This window comes from Callithrix jacchus, chromosome 3 (genome assembly GCF_049354715.1).
Source record: "Callithrix jacchus isolate 240 chromosome 3, calJac240_pri, whole genome shotgun sequence".
In the NCBI taxonomy this organism is placed as follows: Eukaryota; Metazoa; Chordata; class Mammalia; order Primates; family Cebidae; genus Callithrix; species Callithrix jacchus.
Genome location: NC_133504.1, coordinates 78,941,302 through 78,962,894, shown reverse-complemented (window position 1 = coordinate 78,962,894; position 21,593 = coordinate 78,941,302). Strand labels below are relative to the sequence as shown.

The 21,593-nt window shown below is 35.7% G+C and overlaps 1 protein-coding gene across 3 annotated transcripts in view; it reads right to left on the bottom strand.

The window, feature by feature from the left end:
• PRSS12 (serine protease 12) overlaps window positions 1-21,593 on the bottom strand; it is a 79,492-nt gene that overhangs the window by 44,057 nt on the left and 13,842 nt on the right. For 2 of the 3 annotated variants that reach the window (XM_002745448.6, XM_078366576.1), the window contains exons 2-5: window positions 20,776-20,914; window positions 18,065-18,243; window positions 14,213-14,363; window positions 904-1,082 (exon numbers count right to left, since the gene is read on the bottom strand). In XM_002745448.6, the coding sequence (XP_002745494.3) occupies window positions 904-1,082; window positions 14,213-14,363; window positions 18,065-18,243; window positions 20,776-20,914 (648 nt within the window). Of the gene's footprint in view, window positions 1-306; window positions 361-903; window positions 1,083-14,212; window positions 14,364-18,064; window positions 18,244-20,775; window positions 20,915-21,593 lie in introns of all 3 variants that reach the window. The other variant, XM_035293055.3, reaches the window with a different exon arrangement.

Here is a 21,593-nt window from a genome sequence, read left to right as displayed (position 1 = left end):
ACTTTACTGACTGCAAAGCATCACGACATGTATTAACTCATCTGAGCGTAACAGCAATGTTATAAGACTGCCCTCCTTGAAGGAGGAAAAAATCGCAGTTCAAGAAAATGAAGTGCTCTGGCTTAAAATCTGGCATCAATGTATTTCTATTGTGTATTAATGTGTGAATCTGCTAATGAAAACAACTCCATGTATAGAAGTATGTCAACAGAAAGATATAAAGTTGGTACTTCGTGGACTCTAAGAAGTTAAAGATTTTCATTAAAGAAATATGTAAACAAAACATTTTTTTAAAGTTCTTTTTACCAAATGGTTTCTGATGACTCAGCATTTCTGGCCTTGTCCATTTCCTTCTTCTCCCTAAACATGTAAGTACATACACACACACCAGTTTGTACTCATATATGCCCTTCTTGTAACAAACTATTCATTTTGACAAGCATGCTATCTTTGGAATAGTCTGAAAATTGTGCACAGTAAAGTTAACTTGGTTTATTTCACAGTGTGCTTTAATTAACAATTGCATTAATACCAGCTCTAAACACATTCTGAGTCAAGAAACATTAACAGATAAATGAACTAAAGAGGTAATTATTTCACCTAATATCTGAAATGTATCATTGCATACTGATTTTGACTACTGGGTATTATATATTGCAAAAAAGTCCTATTTTCTGATCCAGCTTTACAAGACTATGTAGCTTTAAATTGAAAAATTCAGGAGTAACTATGAATAAAAAGAAGGTATCTTAATGTACAGTTTGTGTTCTTTTTGTTTTATTTGGTGTATTTATTTGAAAGCTCATTTGGTAATGCTGTTGAAATTAAGGAGAAGGGAAGCTGACGCAAGCCCACATGGTACTGGGGGCAAGAACTGGTATATTAATGGAGTGAGGTCCTTACCTGTTAGAGGGGTACAGGACACTCCAGCATCTTCTTTATGGCCACAGTTATGCTCTCCCCAGGAACTCTTCAGACATTGCTCAATTGAAAGCTCATTCCCAGTACAGCGTACTTCATCCAACATAACTGGGCCAGATCCTTCCCCAAAATATGCTTGATGCCATGCTTTGGCAATGCCACTAGACAAACATAAGAACATAAGGATTCTGGATTAGACACCAAAGGTTGGTCCTTTATTTTTTTCCCCCCAAATAAAAGCAAAATTATTAATTCCTGCTTATTAATTCACTTCATAGGTCATGCATGACTTTCTGTATTTCCTTTTTGTGTATTTGTTTGTTGTCCTTTACATTTCAGCAATTTCACATGTTTCAAAGACTGCAAGGTACTCCCCAATATTTAACCTCCTTTTCTTCATTTGTAACGGAACTTCAGATTTTTAGGACAATGGCTATCCAAAATAAAGACCACATTTTTGCTTCCCTCCTTCTTGACACCTAAGTTTTGTTTGTTTGTGGAAAAGTATACATAACATAAAATTTACCATTTTAAACGTTTTTAGTTTATAGTGATTAAGCACATTCACATCATTGCATATCATCACCATCCATCTCCAGAACTTTTTCATCATCCCCAAATAAAACTTTGCTCCCAATTTAGGCACCTAAGTTTTGTTTTTGTTTTTGTTTTGTTTGAGACATAGTCTCAATCTGTCGCCCAGGCTGGAGTGCAGCAGCATAATCATAGCTCCCTGCAATCTTTAACTTCTAGACTTAAGCAATCCTCTCACCACAGACTTTTGAGTTGCTCGGACTACAGGTATATGCCACCACACTTGACTAATTTTCTTTTTATTTTTTATTTTGAAGAGGTGGGGTTTCAGTATGTTGCCCAGGCTGGTCTTGAAATCCTGGCCTCAAGCCATCTTTCTACTTCAGCCTCCAAAAGTGCTGGCATTCCAGGTGTGAACCACTGCATCCAGCCATAAGTTTTGACCAGTGATATTTAGGTGGAAGTGCCATGCATCACTTGTAGGAAGTATCTTTGTTCCACTTCCTCTTCGTGACTGCAAGGATGTATAGAGCCTAGTAAGTTATCCTGGGTCATAGGGTCCCATACTAAGGATGACAGAAATGCAAGCAAGAGAGAGCTAGGGCCCTAGTGATTGAGGAACCACCAAACTACTCTAGTACTGGCTACCTCTAGTCTCTTTTCCTGAGAGTAAAATAAACTCAGCTCTTAACTTGTTTAAACTGGTGTTATTTTTAGCTCTTTGTTACTCACAGCCAAACCTATTTCCTTTTTGTTTTTGTTGTTTTGAAAAAGAGTCTCACTCTGTTGCCCCAGCTGGAGTACAGTGGCGTGATCATGGCTTAAGGCAGCCTTGACCTCCTGGGCTCAAGTGATCCTCCCACCTCAACCTCCTGAATATCTGGGACTACAAGTACATACCACCATGCCCAGTGAATTTTTATTTTTTTGTAGAGGTGGGTTTTCACTATGTTGCCCAGCCTGGTCTTGAACTGCTGCACTCAAGCAATCCTCCCACCTCAACCTCCCAAAGTGATAGGATTACAAGTATGAGCCACCACATCTGGCAGCCAAGTCTATTTCTAACAAAAACATCTCTTTATTCAAGTGTATTTGTAGTAAATTTACTTCTCCCACAATTCAAAGTGATGGCATATTCTTAGAACCCCAGATTTAAGTGAAGATCACAAACCTGTCAAAATGATTAATAATTTCAGATACTGCATTTTCAGTCCTTTTTAAGCTTTTAATTTTTAAACTATAGCACTTAAATTTTTAGTTTGTTTTTCAATGACATTGCATCTATTCCCCCATTATTTTAGCTGCTCTTTTCTTATAGCATTATAACTTCAGGATTTACAACAAAAATATATTAAAGAAAAAAAGTTTGCTAAATGATTGTAATACCCCAGTAATGGTAAAGTCTTAGATATCAATTTTGTGGCTAAAAAGGAGCCTGACTAATTTTACTAGATACCATGGAAGTTTCTTTTAAATGAACATGTCTAAGAAAACAAAACATCTAAAAGCTAAAACCTATTTTAGTATCATTAGAGGGCTGGATGCAGTGGCTCATGCCTGTAATCCCAGCACTTTGGGAGGCCAAGGAGGGTGGACTGCTTGAGCTCAGGAGTTTGAGACCAGCCTGGGAAACAGGGCAAAACCCCATCTGTACAAAAACATACAAAAATTAGCCAGGCATGGTGGCACACACCTGTGATCCCAGCTACTTGGGAGGCCAAGGTGGGAGGATCACTGGAGCCCAGGAAGTCAAGGCTGCAATGAGCCATAATCATGCCACTGCACCCATGCCTGGGTGACAGAGTAAGATCCTGTCTCAAAATAATAATAATAACAACAACATCATTAGAGCAAATACTTAGGGAATGTTCTGTCATTGCCTGACTCACTTTTAGTTTAAAATTCAAAGGGTGTGCCAAGAGGAAGGATAAAGGAATATTACAGGAGGTATAGAGGAAGCTGAGGAAAAGAAGATGCTTAAGGAAGGTATTTTCATGGAGTTAACATTTTTAAAATTTAGAATCCTGACACCTGAATCACTATCTGATACTTATAACACAGCAGACTCTGAGCAATCTGCCCCAACAAAAATTAAAGACTAATATCTAGAACTAATAGGACAAATGTGAGGAAAACATTTGGAATTCTAACACAAATGATATTGGAGTCCTAACACAAAGGAATCCTAACACAAATGACAATATCAAAATGACAATTTTGTGAGTGAATTTGTTTGTTTTGCTAAGGGAAATGTAACGGCAGAACAAAAAGTCATGTCTACTCTGGAAAGAAGCAATAAATGCTCAATTAATAGGATTGTTCTAAATAACATTTACAGTTGTTTCAAAGTATGTCTATATGCCTACAGAAGAGTACACTAATCATGTATAAATATTTGTATATTAATGACTATGTCAAAAAACGTGTATTTTCCAAGCTCAATCTTTGAAGCGGGCAAGTACATGTGGACATAGACTCTGAGGTTCCAATTTGGGCTCTATCTTCAACAAGTTGGGCTACCTTGGGGAAGTTACTAAAACCTTCCAGGCCCAAGATGCAACAACTGAACACAGAGATGATAAGGGCTAACTTGCAGGAGTGTAGGAATTAAACAGATACAAAGTAAGAGCTCAATAAATGCTGGTTCCCTTCCCTCTTCTGGCACTGTTAAGGAATCCCCATATACCCCCGACAGTTGATAAATAATATATCTTTCACTGCTAAGCAATTTATCTAAAAATCATTTGGTATTTAGTTTAAACAAACATTATAGTTTTTACTGTCCTTCATCCCCAAAAAGTAAAGTTGGGGAAATGGTGAGGAAGAAAGGATCAATCAATATTTTAACATTTTCTGGTTTTAATGTTGTTTAGTTAATTAATTAATTTATTTTAAAGTACATTTCAAAGGAATATTTATGGAAGTAATTTATGGCCTATAAGAGACTGAACAAATGCATGTCTGTGCTATTTTGTATTACAGATTACAAGATGATGGCCCAGAAGACTATCAGGTAAGCTCTGACTTGCATCACTGAACTTCAGATTTTCTTGTGGTAGAGCTACATCTAATCAGGGGCAAACATTTTCAAATATTTTAATGCACATAAAGTATTTTATGTAAAAAGTTTGTTGTTCCAAAATGAAAGCACTGATATTCCTAAAAAAAATATGTTTTAAACCAAAATGATCTTGCAATAGTATTCTACAAGGCTATGAAAAAAATTCAACTGTTTTAAAGATTACTTATAGTAGAAAATATATCCTCTCCCAAAGAAAATACGTTTATATAACATTTACAATAGGCCAGGTGCCATGGCCCACACCTGTAATCCCAGAACTTTGGGAGGCCGAGGCAGCTGGATCACCTGAGGTCAGGAGTTCGAGACCAGCTTGGCCAATGTGGTAAAACCCTGTCTCTACTAAAAATGCAAAACTTTGCTGGGCATGGTGGCATGCACCTGTAATCCTAACCATTTGAGAGGGTGAGGCAGGAGAATCACTCGAACCTGGGAGGTGGAGGTCACAGTGAGTGAGATGAGATTGCACCACTGCACTCCAGCCTACCTGGGCAACACAGTGAGACTCCATCTAAAAAAAAAATTACAATGCATTAAACAAGAGAAAACCTTAACACTCACAGAAAATAAAATTCCAAAATCATATAAAAGCTGTAATTCCCAGAATTTGAGGGTGGAAGATGAGTAACTGAAATGTATTGTTTTTAATATGTTTATGTATATACTAACGTTGGTTCAAAGAAAAAAACTGCTTGGAGTTGTGTGCCTGGGACCTGTGGCTCCTTTTCACAAGGAAGATAGAGGATAGGAGAGAAGAAGCCCTTGGTCACTCTAGAGGAGAGTTCAGCAAAATAAGACCTGTGCACCAAATCTAGCACGCTATCTGTTTTTATGTTGCTCATAAGCTGAGTGGTTTTCAAATTTTATAAATGCCAGGAAAAATAATCAAAACAAGAATATAATTTGTGATGTGCAAAATCAAGAGAGATTCAAATTTTACTGTCCAGAAACAAAGTTTTATTGGAACGATGCCACATGCCTTCCCAAGTTATTGTCTATGGCTGCTTTCATGCTACAGTGGCCCAGCTGAGTAGTTGCAAAGTCTATTTACTCTCTGGCTCTTTACAGAAAACATCTGCAGACCCCTGCTCTGGAGGAAAGAGATTAATGAAGGCAAATATGGAAACTGACTTAGAGAACCCTAAGAGTTTAAGGACAAAACAGGAGGAGACAGGATGACTGATGGAGAAGCCAGATAGGAAAGCTCTAGAGAAAGGCAGATTAACAGCCTTCTTGGATCTTTGCCCTGAGATAAATGCCACACACAAAAAAAAATCTGTTAAGGAAAATTTCAATGGGTATAATTCATTGAGCCAGAATTAGGTGCTATAAGGAAACCTGGGACCAATATGGAAGAGTATATAATTTGATCCCAAACTCATAACAAAAAGATGAAAGCCAGATGGCTTAAATATAGGAAAGAAAAAAGAAAAGAAAGAAAGAAGGTAGGGAGAAAGAAGCAAGAGAAATGAGGAAGAGAGAAGGAAGGAGAGAGGGAAGGAAAAAAGAAAAGAAAGAAAACTAAAAAGTTACTATACTTAATTATAGGAACATAGTTCTTATAACCTTGGATGTAAGAGAGAATTCCTAGGTAACCCAGAAGTCAGAAAACAAAAATTAAGAAAGTTAAAGTCAACAACATGCAAATTGAAAACTACTATACAGCAGAACACACCATAATCAGAGTCAAAATGCAAACCAACAGACTGGAAGAAATATTTTCAATTTGCAAAAAAACTCCTAGAAATGAATAATAGTAATAACCTGTTTTATATACACACACACATACACACACATGCACACATTTCAGTTATAGTTTATTTATCTACATGTGTGCGTGTGTGTGCATATATATATATATATATATTTTAAAGACAGGGTCTGGTCCTGTCTATGTGTGTCTGCACACACAGACACATACACATGCATATATATATATATATATATATATTAATATATATATATATATATTAAGACAGGGTCTCGTTCTGTCACCCAGGCTATCCAATGGCACACTCTTTGATCACTGCAACCTCTGCCTCCCAGGCTCAAGCCATCCTCCCACCTCAGCTTCCCAAGTAGCTGAGACTACAGGCACATGCCACCATGCTCGGCTAATTTTTGTATTTTTTGTAAAGATAGTCTCCATGTTGTCCAGTCTGGTCTCAAACTCCTGAACTCAAGCAGTCTGCCCACCTTTGCCTCCCAAAGTGCTTGGACATTATTATATTTTAATGAAAGACAAAGAAACCAACTTAGAAAAATAGACAATAGAGAGGATCCAGCTATTCACAGAAGAAACATTAACGGCCAATGACCATAGGATAAGATGCTCAAGATCGCTAGTGGTAAAATTAAACAATAATGCATGCTTACCTATCACATTTTTGGAGATTTAAAATATTAATACCACTTTCATACAATCTTTGGGCTAAAAGGCAACAACTAAAGCCTTTTAATTCTCTAGTAAAAGTGACAAACAAACCCTAAAGTCATGCATTGGCTGAGAATACTCTGATAGGCTGAGGAAGGGGTACTGAAATATACTGTGTTTCAAATGCATTAATTATAATTAATCATATTAATCATGATTAAGTGTGTCATATAGTCATATGACACACTTTCAAGGAAAAAGCAAAAGTTCTGGTTAATTGTCTTCAAACTAGGCCCATTCCTTAAAGGAGATTACAAGATAGGAGAGTAGAAGCCCCAAACATTGACTCTGGGGATGTTATCTATTTTAAAATACTCTCTGAAGACACCACTTGGTACAAAGGACATGGTTTCATTCTTTTTTATAGTTACATGGTATTCTATGGTATACATGTGCCGATGTTTATTTAATCCACCATCGATAAGCAGCAACAGGGAAGAAGGTGGAGGCCATAATCCTAAGCAAATTAACACAATAACAGAAAACCAAGTACCACATGTTCTCATTTATAAGTGGGAGCTAAATATTACACACACATGAACATAAACATAACAGCAACAGACATGGCAGACTACTGGGTGATGAGAAGCGTGGGTTGAAAAACTACCTATAGGTATTATGATCATTACATGAGTCCAATATACCCATGAAAAACTGAAAATTAAAACAAAATTACTTAGATGTTTTATTTTCTTCTTATCCATTTCTGTATTTTTATTATTTTAATGATATAAAAATGTTTAAGTAAAATAAACTAATCAGAAAACCGAACAGAATAAACTTGAGAACAACAACAAAAAAACATTGAGCAGGAAATTATAATGTAACACAAAATCAGGTTTTCTAGCTAACTTTTTGGTTTACTAAAATTAAGAAAATAATATTTACATATTCACATATTTCGTCAGCCAGTCACTAGTATTTCCTGGTACCCAGGACTGTGCGAGCTTTCAAGAGAACACACACATGAAAAAAAAAAAAAAAAAAAAAAAAAAAAAATGAGGACTCTGCTTTTAAAGAGTCATAAATTATAATACTGAGGAAATCAACACAAAACTCATGAACTCATTCAAGTAAATGCAATGTGAATTTAATAAAGCTGTATGTTCTCTGTCCTTTATGGAAATTATTTCCACACCAGCCCCAGCAGTTCATCTGTAATAAGAGCTCCAGTGTTGCCTACTTTTTTACCCTCTGACAAACTGTAAATAAATTTTTGGAGCAGAAGTACTCTGATCTACTACCCTGAGTCATTTTCTGTGTAAAGATATTTTGCCTAGATGACAGTATTCCCCAGTACTGAACTGGTTCTATTTCTGATCCCTATTCAAAACATTCTTAAATCTATTTATCTAATCAAATTGTATTAATACAAAACTTTTACTTTTGTTTCCACATACACAGAGAAAGGCCAAATAAATGCCACCATCTGACTAACTCAATCCCAGGCTTAGCTACTGCTTTGAGGTAGACCTAGAATAGAGTTGGGCCATTCTATTGCACAATGTAATTATTTATTAGGTTATAAAAGACTGGCTCTTTAACTGCAATTATCAGTCTGTGCCACATCCAGAGTTTGTAATCTATGGATGAAAAAGCTCGTTTTTAATATTCTAGGTTTTTCTCCAGAAAACAATCCCCTCCATCTCCAACAATGATACTTCATGTGTATCAAACACTTCCTATATGCCTGGCACTGGTCTAACAGTGCTTTTATACATATTAACTCATTTCATCCTCCCTACAACCCAATGATGCTATAACACCAAATTTACTGATAAGAAAACTGAGGCTCAAAAGTTAACTTGTCCAACATTACACCACTACTAGACAGTAAAGTGTGTCTGACTACAGAGCAGACTGAAACACTGAGCATTCCTGCAGCCTCCTGGAATTTTGTCAACTGATGGCTGATGGCACCTCAAATACAGTCTATACGCCTTCAGTATCATTTTCTTCTTAAATTTAACTTTCTGTCTTGACTTCCCTATTTCTTTCAGCCCTATATTTGTTAATTATTCTTATATTACCTGGCCATTTTACAAATAATGTAACATAAAGAAAAATTCCTAAATTGGGAGCCATAAACCTCAAGACTCTGCCTGCCACTAACAGTGTGACTTCGGGAATACTATGTAATCTCAGTGGGCCTAACTTCCTCAACTGTTAAACAAGTTCTCTTTCTTGCTCAATAATTCTTATCCCAGGCTATCTTTGTTGTAAAGTTTCTACCAGGGATGTCCAATCTTTTGGCTTCCCTGAGCCACATTAGAAGAAGACTTATCTTGGGACACACATCAAATACACTAACACTAACAATAGTTGATAAGCAAGAAAAAAAAATCTCATAATGTTTTAAGAAAGTTTACCAATTTATGTTGGGCCACATTTATAGCCATCCTAGGCTGCATGTGGCCTGCAGGCTGTGGGTTGGACAAGCTTGGTTTATACAATATTTTTTTTTAATTTAATGAACAGTAAAATAAAAGAGCAAAGAAAAAAAAAATTTTAACAGGGTCTCACTCTGTCACCCATGCTAGAGTGCAGTGGTGCAATTACAACTCATTGTAGCTTCAACCTCCTGGATTCACGATCCTCCCACCTCAGCCTCCCAAGTAGCTGGGACCACCAGTATGTGCTACCACAACTGGCTAATTTTTTTTCCTGTAGAGCTGGGGGTCTCATATGTTACCAAGGCTAGTCTGGAACTACTGGGATCAAGCAGTCCTCCCACTTCAACCCTACAAAGTGTTGGGATTATAGGCATCAGCGTCTACACCTGGCAAAAAACAATTTTTAAAGAACAGTTTATATCAGAAGAATTTGTACTCTAACTACTCAATAATATGGTTCTATATAATTTTACAACAAAAAAAGTAAAAATGAAAATGCCCTAAGAGGAAAGAAAGTATCCACAAATTTTAAATTCCCATGTAAGTTACGGCACATCCACAAAATAAAATATGATGTCACAGTACAAAACTCTTTTAAGAGTTTTGAAATACATGGAAAATGCTTTTAATGTTAAGCACATAAAAAGGAAGTTTAATTAAAATGTCTCCACCTAAACTTCACTGAGTCCATGTGCATTCGCAAGTTATCTGATTTTCTAACATCTGGCTGCCTCTTTCCCGCTGCTCATCTTTCTCTGCATTAATCAAATTTAAGTATCTTAAGTATAATAATTCCTTTTGCATTTAGGAAGCTTGCCAGCTACCAAAATATACGGACACCATTAAAAGATGAAGGTCAACAGTGACAGCATCTCATAAAGAAACTGTAACCACTACTCCAGAAAAGCATGATGTAGTTTTCCTGTGGGAATTCAACAAAGCAAATAAGACTGAAATGAAATTTGCTTAAGAAGGAATCTTAAATTGAGACAAGCAACAAATATGCGTCTGCTATCAACCATGTGCCATTAAAAACGATCTCATCTGAAAGTACTTAGCCTTTAAATGAGAAAAACGAATGATAGATAAGAAGAGTTGTAGAGCTTTAATGCAAACTTATAAGAGAACTATAAAATCAAGTGCAAGAAAGGTAAACCAAGAATGTCAGCTCAGAGCATCAGAGTACTTATAATAAAAACAAATCTCTACAAAGGTGGTTTGTTATTTGTTACAAGTACTTGTGGAGGATTTTTGCTTGTATATTTTAATCACTTTTCCAAAGAATCCCCTCATACGAAAAACAGCAATGAGCTAGTGTTTGAGAAAGGCACTAACACTTTACTTCACCCATGAGTGTGTTCAACATTAACATGGCCTTCCTTGTGATTCTTTCTATCTGTATATTCTTTCTATGTAACTGACTGTCATCATCAATACAGCCTTTGTTTAAGAACTGTTTCTACTTATGTGAAAAAAAATTTGTCTCTCAAGAATGAACTCTGTATTACAACATGAATTTCTATTTTTATTTTTTAGAGACAGAGTCTTGCTGTCTCTGTCCAAGCTGCAATATAAGTGATGTGATGATGGCTCACAGCAGTCTCAACCTCCTAAGCTCAAGTAATCCTCCCACCTCAGCCTTCCTAGTGGTTGGGACTATAGTTGTGCTCCACCACACCTGGCTAATTAAAAAAAATTTTTTTGTGGACATGGGATCTGGCTATACTGCCCAGTCTAGTCTTCAAGCTATCCTCCCACCTTGGCATCCCAAAGCATAAACCACTGCACCTGGCCACAACATGAATTGTTGGAATCACTTCAATAACTGTAATGTAACTAATATTCAGTAAGTCACTTAAATGGTCTGTGCATTTTTCTAAGCAATAAAATATATTTTATTTTATTTCCCATAGAAATATATTAATAATCAAAAATGCTTTATAGTTTAAACTTAGAATAATCCATATTATAACTGATAATATTAAAAATACCATTACTATACCCTTAAAGTTCTTAATATTTTTGGCAAAGACATAATTTTCTTAGTAACTCACATGAAAATCAATTAGCACATCACTGAACACATAACTGATAACCCAGTGAATATGCATATATACACATTAGAGTGTTTTAAAAATATAAAAGTTCATAGATACAGCTAACTAAATAGAAATTCCAGATAGGAGAATAGTGTTTGATGTTCTGTCACTACCAAATGCTGTTTACTTTGAATGTTTAGCAATATCTTTGAAATTTAAAAGTACCTAATCAGAGTGACATTGATAGCCAATGTATATTGTACTTACTATGTGGGCTAACTGCTTGTAGATACAAAACCCTATAAATTAAGAAATATGTTATAGATGAGAAAACTGCAACTAAGAGATATTCTGTAGCTTTTCTCAACTCCAAAAGTGTGATTTAAATGCAGGTTTTTCAGAGTCCAGAACATATGCCCATAATCATATGCTATGCTGACTCCAACAGCAGCACCTGGAAACTTCGATAAAATTGGTCTTGAAATTGATACCCAGTCAAAACACTTCTAAAAAATTTTGTTTTGGCCAGGCGCAGTGGCTCATGACTGTAATCCCAGCACTTTGGGAGGCCGAAATGGGCAGATTACAACAGGGTCAGGAGTTCGAGACCATCCTGGCCCAACATGGTGAAACCCCATCTCTACTACAACACAAAAAATTGGCCCGGTGTGGTGGGGCGTGCCTATAGTCCCACTATTCAGGAGGCTGAGGCAGGGGAATTGCTTGAATCTGGGAGACAGAGATTGCAGTGAGCCAAGATCATGCCACTGTATTCCAGCCTGGCGATAGAGCGAGACTCCGTCTCAAAAAAAAAAAAAAAAAAAAAAAAAAAAAAAAAAAAAACTTGTCTCAAAAATGTTCTTGTTAGTTTTTCAAAAGAAACCAAGAAGCCCTATTCCTGACCAACCCAAATAAAATGATCATACCATAGTAAACAACGCTGGTAATCCTAACAAAACCTACTAACACAGGATTTGCTGTGTTTATTCCTGTCCCACATATGAACTATAAATTAGCATTTAGGTCCAATAGTCATTTATAGATGAAAATGTTACTTTACAGTAAAGGATCAGGCTGATGTCACTTAAACCAGTGCTCAATTTCAGTTTCATTTGTGTGGAAAACCAGAGTTTTTCGTGACTCCTAGTGAGATGCAAGATGAGAACATATCACCTGTGATGATTTCTAGACAAAATGTTTGCTTCGTTCTAATCATGCCTTTAAACCAAAACTCTAATTTTATGAATTTCAAGAGTAGTAAACTAAATGACACCAGGAGGAATAAGGGAGACAAATTCAGAAGATGGGACATTCTCCAAAACAACTGGCCTAGTCTCTTCAACAAGACAGTGTTAGGGAAAAACAAAACAAAACAAAAAACCATTAAAAAGATCCAGGTCGGCCGGGCGCGGTGGCTCAAGCCTGTAATCCTAGCACTTTGGGAGGCCGAGGTGGGTGGATCACGAGGTCAACAGATCGAGACCATCCTGGTCAACATGGTGAAACCCCGTCTCTACTAAAAATTACAAAAAGTTAGCTGGGCACAGTGGCGCGTGCCTGTAATCCCAGCTACTCAGGAGACTGAGGCAGGAGAATTGCCTGAATCCAGGGGGCGGAGGTTGCGGTGAGCCGAGATTGCGCCATTGCACTCCAGCCTGGGTAACAAGAGCGAAACTCCGTCTCAAAAAAAAAAAAAAAAAAAGATCCAGGCCTTTCTAAAGTAAAAGAGACTTAAGAGCATAACATCCAGATTGCTCCAGGACTAAATTCTGCTTCAGAAGGACACTGTAGGGATAACTCTGAAAATATGAATAAGATGAAGTATTAGACAATATTAAGAATGACTACCAATGATTAGTTGTGAGAATGATAATTTGACTATGTAGAACAATGTTCTCATTTGCAAGAGGTGCATGCTGAAGTGCTCATAGACAAAGTATTAAAATGTCTATATTTTACTTTCAAATACTTCAATATAGCATAGAGTTTTGGAAAAAAGAGCCAATTATTTAAAAATGCAAAAAAAATGAATCATATAAATAGTTCAAGGTTTAACACTCATGCTGCAGTCAAGGATTACAGTTAACTGAACACATGGACAGATAAGAACAGGCCTCCCCATCACTGGTCCCTCAGTGCTAAATGAAATATTTTTAAAATCTGAAGAAAATGATTAACTTTTAAAAGATCCCCCAATATAATTTTAGATAAACATTTAGACTTGTTATACCAATGTTCAGAATCACTAAAGAGAGGGATTAGAAGGTCTAAAATTATAATACTCCAGAATAATCCCAACTGAGGCAACCTGGAATGTCGATTTTCAGACTGCTGTTTCATGACATAGGCTTCCTTTCCAACCCTACAGGGAAAATATTTCCTTTGTACATCAATAAATATCCTTTGTTCTAAGCACATACCTAACAAGGAAGTGAAGTTCAAAAGTTCAGACAATATTTCAGGACTACAAGTTAAACTGAGTTGATACTGTTTCATCGTATGGAATTTGATTAAGTCACTATAGTTGACAGTGCTGCTTACTACCTAAGAGGAACATAGACTACGAATGAGAAGCAGTAAAAGCTTAGATTCTTAGTGACATAAAATCAGCCTCATTCAGATACAAGCAGGTTAAACCTACAGAGTACATATAGCTACTCTTCAGGAAGCCTATAGCCCTACTACAAAGATCAAAAGGTAACTTTTTCTATTTATTGAAGGAAATGTGCAATTTAAACAAACAGCACCTGCTTTTGGGTATGGAAATAATATATTCAAAGGTTTAACCAAAGCAAGAGTAGTAAAAACAAACCTGAGGCCCAGCTGCCTGCAGATCACTTCCGCATCGGCATCATCCCATTGGTCATCACAGACGGTTCCCCACTGGCCAGCATGGTAGAGCTCCACCCGGCCTTCATGCACACTGCTGCCCCCAACAAGGCGAATGATGGGGAATGCTGGGCCTGTGCAATGTGAAATTAAAAACAAGCAAAACCTCTGCATTTACACTGATTGATAAGATTAGGTATAATCTATATTTTTTGCCATTCTCAATAATTAAATAATATTTATTAAACCACACCAGTGATATGGACATACATATATATATATATATATATATATATATATATATATATAATATGGTATGGTAATCTTGGCCAATTAAAATGTCCCAAATTGAATTACATGAATACAAGTAACTCGTAGGAGAAAATGGTTTAAATCCACTTTTCCCCAACAAACACAAAAACCAGAAAATGCACACTCAAAAGCTGCAGATTACTGGAAACATGTTTGATTTTTATGGTATTATAGTGGTGGCATTGATTTTTTTTAGTTACAGTAACTTGAGCATTACCAATATGTCATTATTAAAAATGACACATATCTATAACATACTTGTTTTCAGTATACAATTATTCACGTATTTGTAAAAATCAGCTCACAGTTAATATCTAACTCGTTATAACAAGTTGCTGGACATCATGGCCAGTACCTAAACAGAACAATATTGGAATTATTTGGGCATGAATGAGTTCATATCCATTTTCTCTGATAAGGACCATCAACTGTGATTACATTCTCATAACCTACAATGCCCTGATCTAGCCCTTGTCAGACTATGAACTTCTCTATCTCTTCTCCGCCCTGGCTAAGACAGCACACTAAGGGACTTCCTATTACATTGCCTAATTCTGTCTTCCTGAGAGTATTTACTTTAATCTAAAATTGTCATTGATTTACTGTTTACATGTCAATTGTCTCTCTCCTCTTGGCTAGAATGAGGACAGAGACACTGTATTCCTTTTTACCTGTGTATTTCAGGTACCTAGTATATAGAAGCATATAATCATTATTTATTGACTGCCTCAACTGGCAAGCAATGCTGAAAACCTAGAAAAGATATCCCAAACAAGAAAAAATAATTGGCAACATACATTCATTAATTTCTGATTAACAAACAAATATCAGACAATGCCTTGTACAAGGTGTTATGATCAGTGTGGCAGGGCCTTCAAAGGGACACTGACACTAGACAGACCCTGCCCTTAAGAAGTTTACTGCCTAAAGGCACAGATAAAAACAAGTACAGACAAAAAACCCTACAGTGGTTCAGAAGCAAAGGATCTTACTCATGGTTGAACATAGTTAGGGAATTGCTTGTGAAAAAGCTATTTTTTTAAGAAGGCCTAGACAGCTGGGATTTGGAAGTCAGAGATGAGGGAAGTGTGTTCAGGCCACTTGAACACTGTGAAAATAAAGAAGCACAAAGCTGAATGTGTCTGGCAAAGAGTAAGGCAGTCTAATTTTACTAAAATAAAGGATGTAATATGGTAAAAATTAACAGACTGGGTCCCTAGTTGTACTTTTTGCCAAATACTAATCATTTATCTGTATGAAATACTAAGTCTAGTTGCACTTTTCGCCAACTACTAATCATTTCTCTGTATGAAATATGCTTCTAATTTTCCACAGTATAACAAGCAGTAAATGGCATTTGGAAATTCACACTTAAATTCAAATATCATATTTGAGTTTTGTACATGTGCTGCCAAAGCAAGCACTCATATTTCAGTTTTGTAACAGAGATTTAGATTAGTGAATATCTGCATATACTGTTTACTTGTATAAGTTAACTAGCACTTACAATTTGTTAATCAATAAAGACAGGTTTAATCAATATGGCTGAATGATGGTAATATAATTCTCAGAAATTATAATGTCTATTTTTCCTTTAAAAAGCTTGCAAAATGTGAAAAAATATAGAAAAGCATGTATACATTTCTTAATATACTCTTCCTTACCTGGTAAGCTTGGAGAAAACAGAAAAACAAAAAATTTTAAGAGAAAATTTAAAACCATGTAGAACCTAGACTGTTTACGGCATACCACCTTTCACTCTTCTACGTTGTGTTTTATTTTAAAATGTGGTTTCTTTTTCTTTTTGGCTAATTGTTAAAATATAAAAAATACAGAAAAGCACAAGGACAAGATTTAGTTAACAGCCCCATCCTTCCAACAAAAGCAAAAATCATCTGAAAGAAAATTTGGTAAAGCAATTGACTCATATTTAGCTTATAGATAATTAAACTCCCCACGTGTTTTCATTTAGATTGCTGCTATTTTCTGTATCCAACTTGTATGCAATCTTCTACTCTGTAAATGTTGGAAAAGCTACAAGTACAGAATGACAAGACACTAAATATAATTCCCAAACTTAAGGGATGTATACTAAAATTCCATCACTACCCCTTAAGGTGAACTCAATGTTTGCTGACTTCAGCTGTACAACTCCACATTCTCATTTAATCTACCATGAGAGAATCTTTTTAAGTTCTCACCTCTAATTTATCACAACTTTCTATATTTTATATATGTTTATAGATAACCATATAACTATATTTACAACCAGAATATAAACAGATGAATAGATTACAGAAGGTGGAAGGAGTAAAAAAATGTAGATAGATATCCTGAAAAAAAAACTTGTTGTTCTTAAAATTTTTACATTACTACTTGAAAAACATTTTATCAATCAGGTTGAGCATAGAGTAAAACCAATAATCTACAAAAAGCAATAAATTATTGGGTCCAAGTCACATCATCCTTGAAGCAGCATTGGATTTAGCAAAAGTAGCATAATCCAAAGGCAGAGAATCAAAAGAAAAAAAGGGAAAACTTATAAGACATCAAGGTTTAACATATGCCTCTCCCAACCAAAAAAGGGATTACAGCTCTCAGAGCTGTAATCTGGAGCATACATCTGGACTATATCCTTCCATTGGCTCTTCCAGCTAATCCGAAGGAATTATTCCAGACTGGGTCTCTCTCTGTTTTGTGGTATGAGTTTCCTTATTCCTCCCCTGATACTTGTACTCAAACAAAAACCACTGCCCTGGACTGACTGCTACCTTTCCAAGTCCTGGGATATGTGGTCATGCTGCTATCTCCAAGGAAAATGCAAAAAGGTATACTGTGAGAGTATGGTAGCTCCAGGTTGTGATCAATCATTAAAATATACCACGGTACCCAGAAAACTCTTTCACCCTCTTAAAAGCAGTTGTTCCTTCCTCTTCTTCCATGAACATAAACACACCTATATACTCTACCAATAATGATAATTACCACATACCTACTCTGTGAAGCTTGGAAGAAGCCCACATTCAAGTCAACAATCCATTTTTAGGGAAGGTGCTCTCTATAGCCCCAAGAACACTGATGCCATAATTATATTGCATTACACAAAGTTAAAATATTTTGTTGTATTTGCTGTATGCTATATTTGACTTTCATGATTATTTTCCATCTTGATTCCACCATAATTTTCCACTATTAAAATATATATTTCATTTATAATATATTATATAGTATATATCATATTGCATACAACATATGCAACATATTCTTTAAGCAAATTATATAAAATAGAAAATATGTTAAAAAATGAGATACTATTGGAAAATCAAATGGAATTCAAATTGTTAGCTATCCTTATAGTGAAGGCTAATTAGATGGCAAAATATTTTGATTCAGACTTATTTCCGTAATTAAAAACTTTAAGGAAATGACTTAACTAAGACACTTTCATCATCTGGAATCATGTTTAAAATGTAACAACATAATGAAAGTAAAACAACAGAACTTTAAAAAAATTTTTTTTTACCATGGGAAAAGCTACACATGACAGCAGCTGCCATCTTCTGAGGACACACCCCACCCTGCCAGATGTCTTTTTCACAAAGCAGTATATTTTCTTCATCTCCTCGGCAACGGACATTGCTCCAGTAAACGGGAATAAGGCCCAGTGCAGAAAACGGCGTTTGTTTTGCTATTCCTTTTCCTCTGGAAGTACAATGATCGATATTAGGTTTATCAAATATAGGCAAAACTTTTTATCAAAACATTTGAAAAACAATGGAAGAAATCAACAAAGATGAATGTGGAAGAAAAGAAGGAAAAAAAACACAGATTATATTAATTTCAAGGAAATTAAAACATCAAATCACAATGTGGGTTGCTTTTACCTATGGAATTCTTTTCATCAATCTTGAATAACTACTTTATGTGCCTTTACCATCAATGATTGATTTACAAGAAAATAACCAAGTACTGTAGATATAAAAAGTAAGGCTTTGTGCAAGAAGAGTGTCATGAGCTTCAGTGAGGCTTGGACCCCAGTCTGGACTATGCTAAAAGTAAAGCCAAGCTGCAAGTGATGCAAAGGCTTTAACTTCTAATGTGTCAAAAAAAAATCTGGATGCTTGAAGATTCTTTCTGATTCTAACATTCTAGGCTAACATTTTCAAAATTATTATTAGTACATCTAAGCACAATAGTATCAAGGAAGGCAATCCATTTATAATTTTTAAAACCTTACACTGTATATAGTATCTGCTAGCAAGACTTTGAAACCAATTAATAAAATAGCAACATGCATCTCTTTGCTAACACCAGGAGAGTGCTTTAAAAAAGAAAAAACGAAAATAATAGCATACAGATGGGCTCTGCTTTTAGCTCATCTAATCCACATATTTTTGTAAGTAACTTCTGCTGTGTACAAACGGGTATTAAATTTTAAAAAGATGAAATGCTTATCTGATTTACATGGTGATCTCTCCAATTGTCTCCATGCTGCAGCATTCCATCAACCAAACTGTAAACATCTGGGGTATATCTAAAATATAAATGTGTCTTCACAGCAATGAAGCTGAGTCTCCCTGGTTTTATTGTGCAATTCTTTTTTTTTTTTAATGGACTACTGAGAGATAATAATATATAAGCAGTTGGATCATTGGATCGGCTTATCTGAAGTTTGTTTGCAGAATAATAGTTTACATACTTTCGTCAATCAAAAGACAAATAAACCACACGGTAGTTCCCACCTTCACTATAGTATTCTTGTATCTCATAGAAAATGAGATTCTTTGTATATCATAGAAAATGTTATTCCTTTCTGATTTTCAGGGGTAACAAAAGCACATATAGGTATGTACATAAAGGAAAACACTGACATCAGCCTACAAATTTATCACATCTCTTGCCCCTCAAAGGAAAAAGCATGAAATCAACATTCTTTGTGACCTGCCCACCTGCCAATGTTATTTGCCAGACTAAGTGTTCATGATAAAATCAGTAATTAACATTTCCCAGCACCATAACACTTCATAGGCTCTGGCCTTATTCCTTCTTTCATCCTGATTTATATCAACTTATTAAAATAATTCATTAACTTTAATTTACTATAATAACCCTATTTATCATTCAAACAGCATCAAAATCTGAGCAAAATTTAGGCCTTCAAGCTTTGGCTCTACTCAATACTCATTCCTCACCTTCCCAGTGGGAAGACAAAAGAAATCCGGTAAATTGAAGTTCTACTTCTTCATTTTGTGCCATCATTATTAGCTATTACCACTCTGATCATTAATGCAAAATACTTGTAAACTGCAAACATTTTTTTTCAGTCTTTTAGACTGCATTTTTTGTAACAAAATATTTTCCATGCTTTCTAAAGATCTCTGGTGATAAAGGCCAAGAAAAACATATGTTGAGTGCACTTAAAAAATATAAAGGAGATGCAAAAAAAAACAAAAAACAAAAATAAAACCTGTTGTCCCAGAAAGAAGCCTTCTGCTCCTGGTGAAACTCTATGGCACAAGGAATAAAGATGCTGGGACTGATGAATTCAGTATACACTGACTTGTTTTAAAGATGGTGCCTAGGGTTACAGTGGAGCCAGTTCCCAGGCTGGCAGCTCCTTGGCACGGCAGGACACTGCCAGAGCTGACAGAAGCTCCCATCTTCCACAGGACCTCAGCACCAAAATCTAAGGCCTGGGACATCACTACTTCCCCACCAAGGACAAGGGCACAGTAAACATTGCCCCCTTCACACACAAATGGAATCTGTGGGTGGATAAAAGTAGTAAGATAAAATCAAATGACAGCAACAACCTGAGGCTGTGCTCATTAATTATAATTAGTAATTATAATAGAATAATTTAATTAATTGATTATAATTCTAATAAACTATAATTCTTAGAATCAAATTCTAGTAATTTGAAAAGGCAAAACTTGCCTCAAAGGCCTCTATATTTTGTTAAAGACAAAGACCAAAAGACACTTTTAAATTTGCCCACTTAGTATTTGCCCATTTCCTAGTTCAGCCCAGGTAATTTTATGTGAAGTACATTTCCATGTGAGAGAATTCATTTCTTCCATTTGGGGCCCCTTCTTTATAGCTCTTTTGTGATATATGAGAATGAGGAAAGTGACAGTAAGAAAGGAAGATAGAAGCTTTACAAAGCAATAACGGGCACCCAGCATTATTCTCAGATTCTAGCAGACTGATCTGGTCAGGGATGGGTGCACTCACCCCAGCTGCAGCTGGTGACAAATGACTGATGCATCAGAATCATCCCAGTGGCTGCTACAGACAGTGCCCCAAACTCCATTTGCATATACTTCCACTGTGCCTTCAAACTCATTTTTGCTGCCACGAAGTCGTACTGATCCTAAAGTAGAAAAGAATCCCAAAATCCTTTAATAGTAAATAATCATTCGAACATATTGAGCCAGTCCTAGGTCAACATGATTTTTAAACGTAAGTAGTAAGGAATCCAGGGAGAATGATTTAGCCTCCACTGTGTGTGGCATGTTTCTTCCTTTAAGAGAGGATTTAGCAAGCTCCTTCCTTTTTTGTAATTAACATCTTGATATCAATGCTGATTATATTTTCTTTTTTATCTAGGCAAACAGACAGTCCTATTATAATTTTTTATTCCATTATCTCTTCATCAGGAAACAGCCACTGTAATTTTCAAAGGGGAGAAAGTGGAAGAGTATGACTAACATCAGATCTTGTATCCCAAATACTAGATTACATCACATATGAAGTTCTTATCATTTATTACCCTCCTCTTCTCATGAGGTCATCAGCAAGAAACACAGAAACAAAATTAAGGGTTCTGAATATGAATTAGCTGTAATTGGCTGTGCTACGCCTTCCTTCTAGTTGATTTGTTCATCCACTATAGAAAAATAAAACATGTTTTCCCTTTTTAAATTTCAGTGTGGTCATTAAAATTTTGAAGACTAGGTCCATAATTTCAAGAAGATATTCATTTTGAAAATATTGCCTAATGCTAGTCCTGGAAAAATAGCCACTAGGTAGTATGTATAATTGAATGCCCT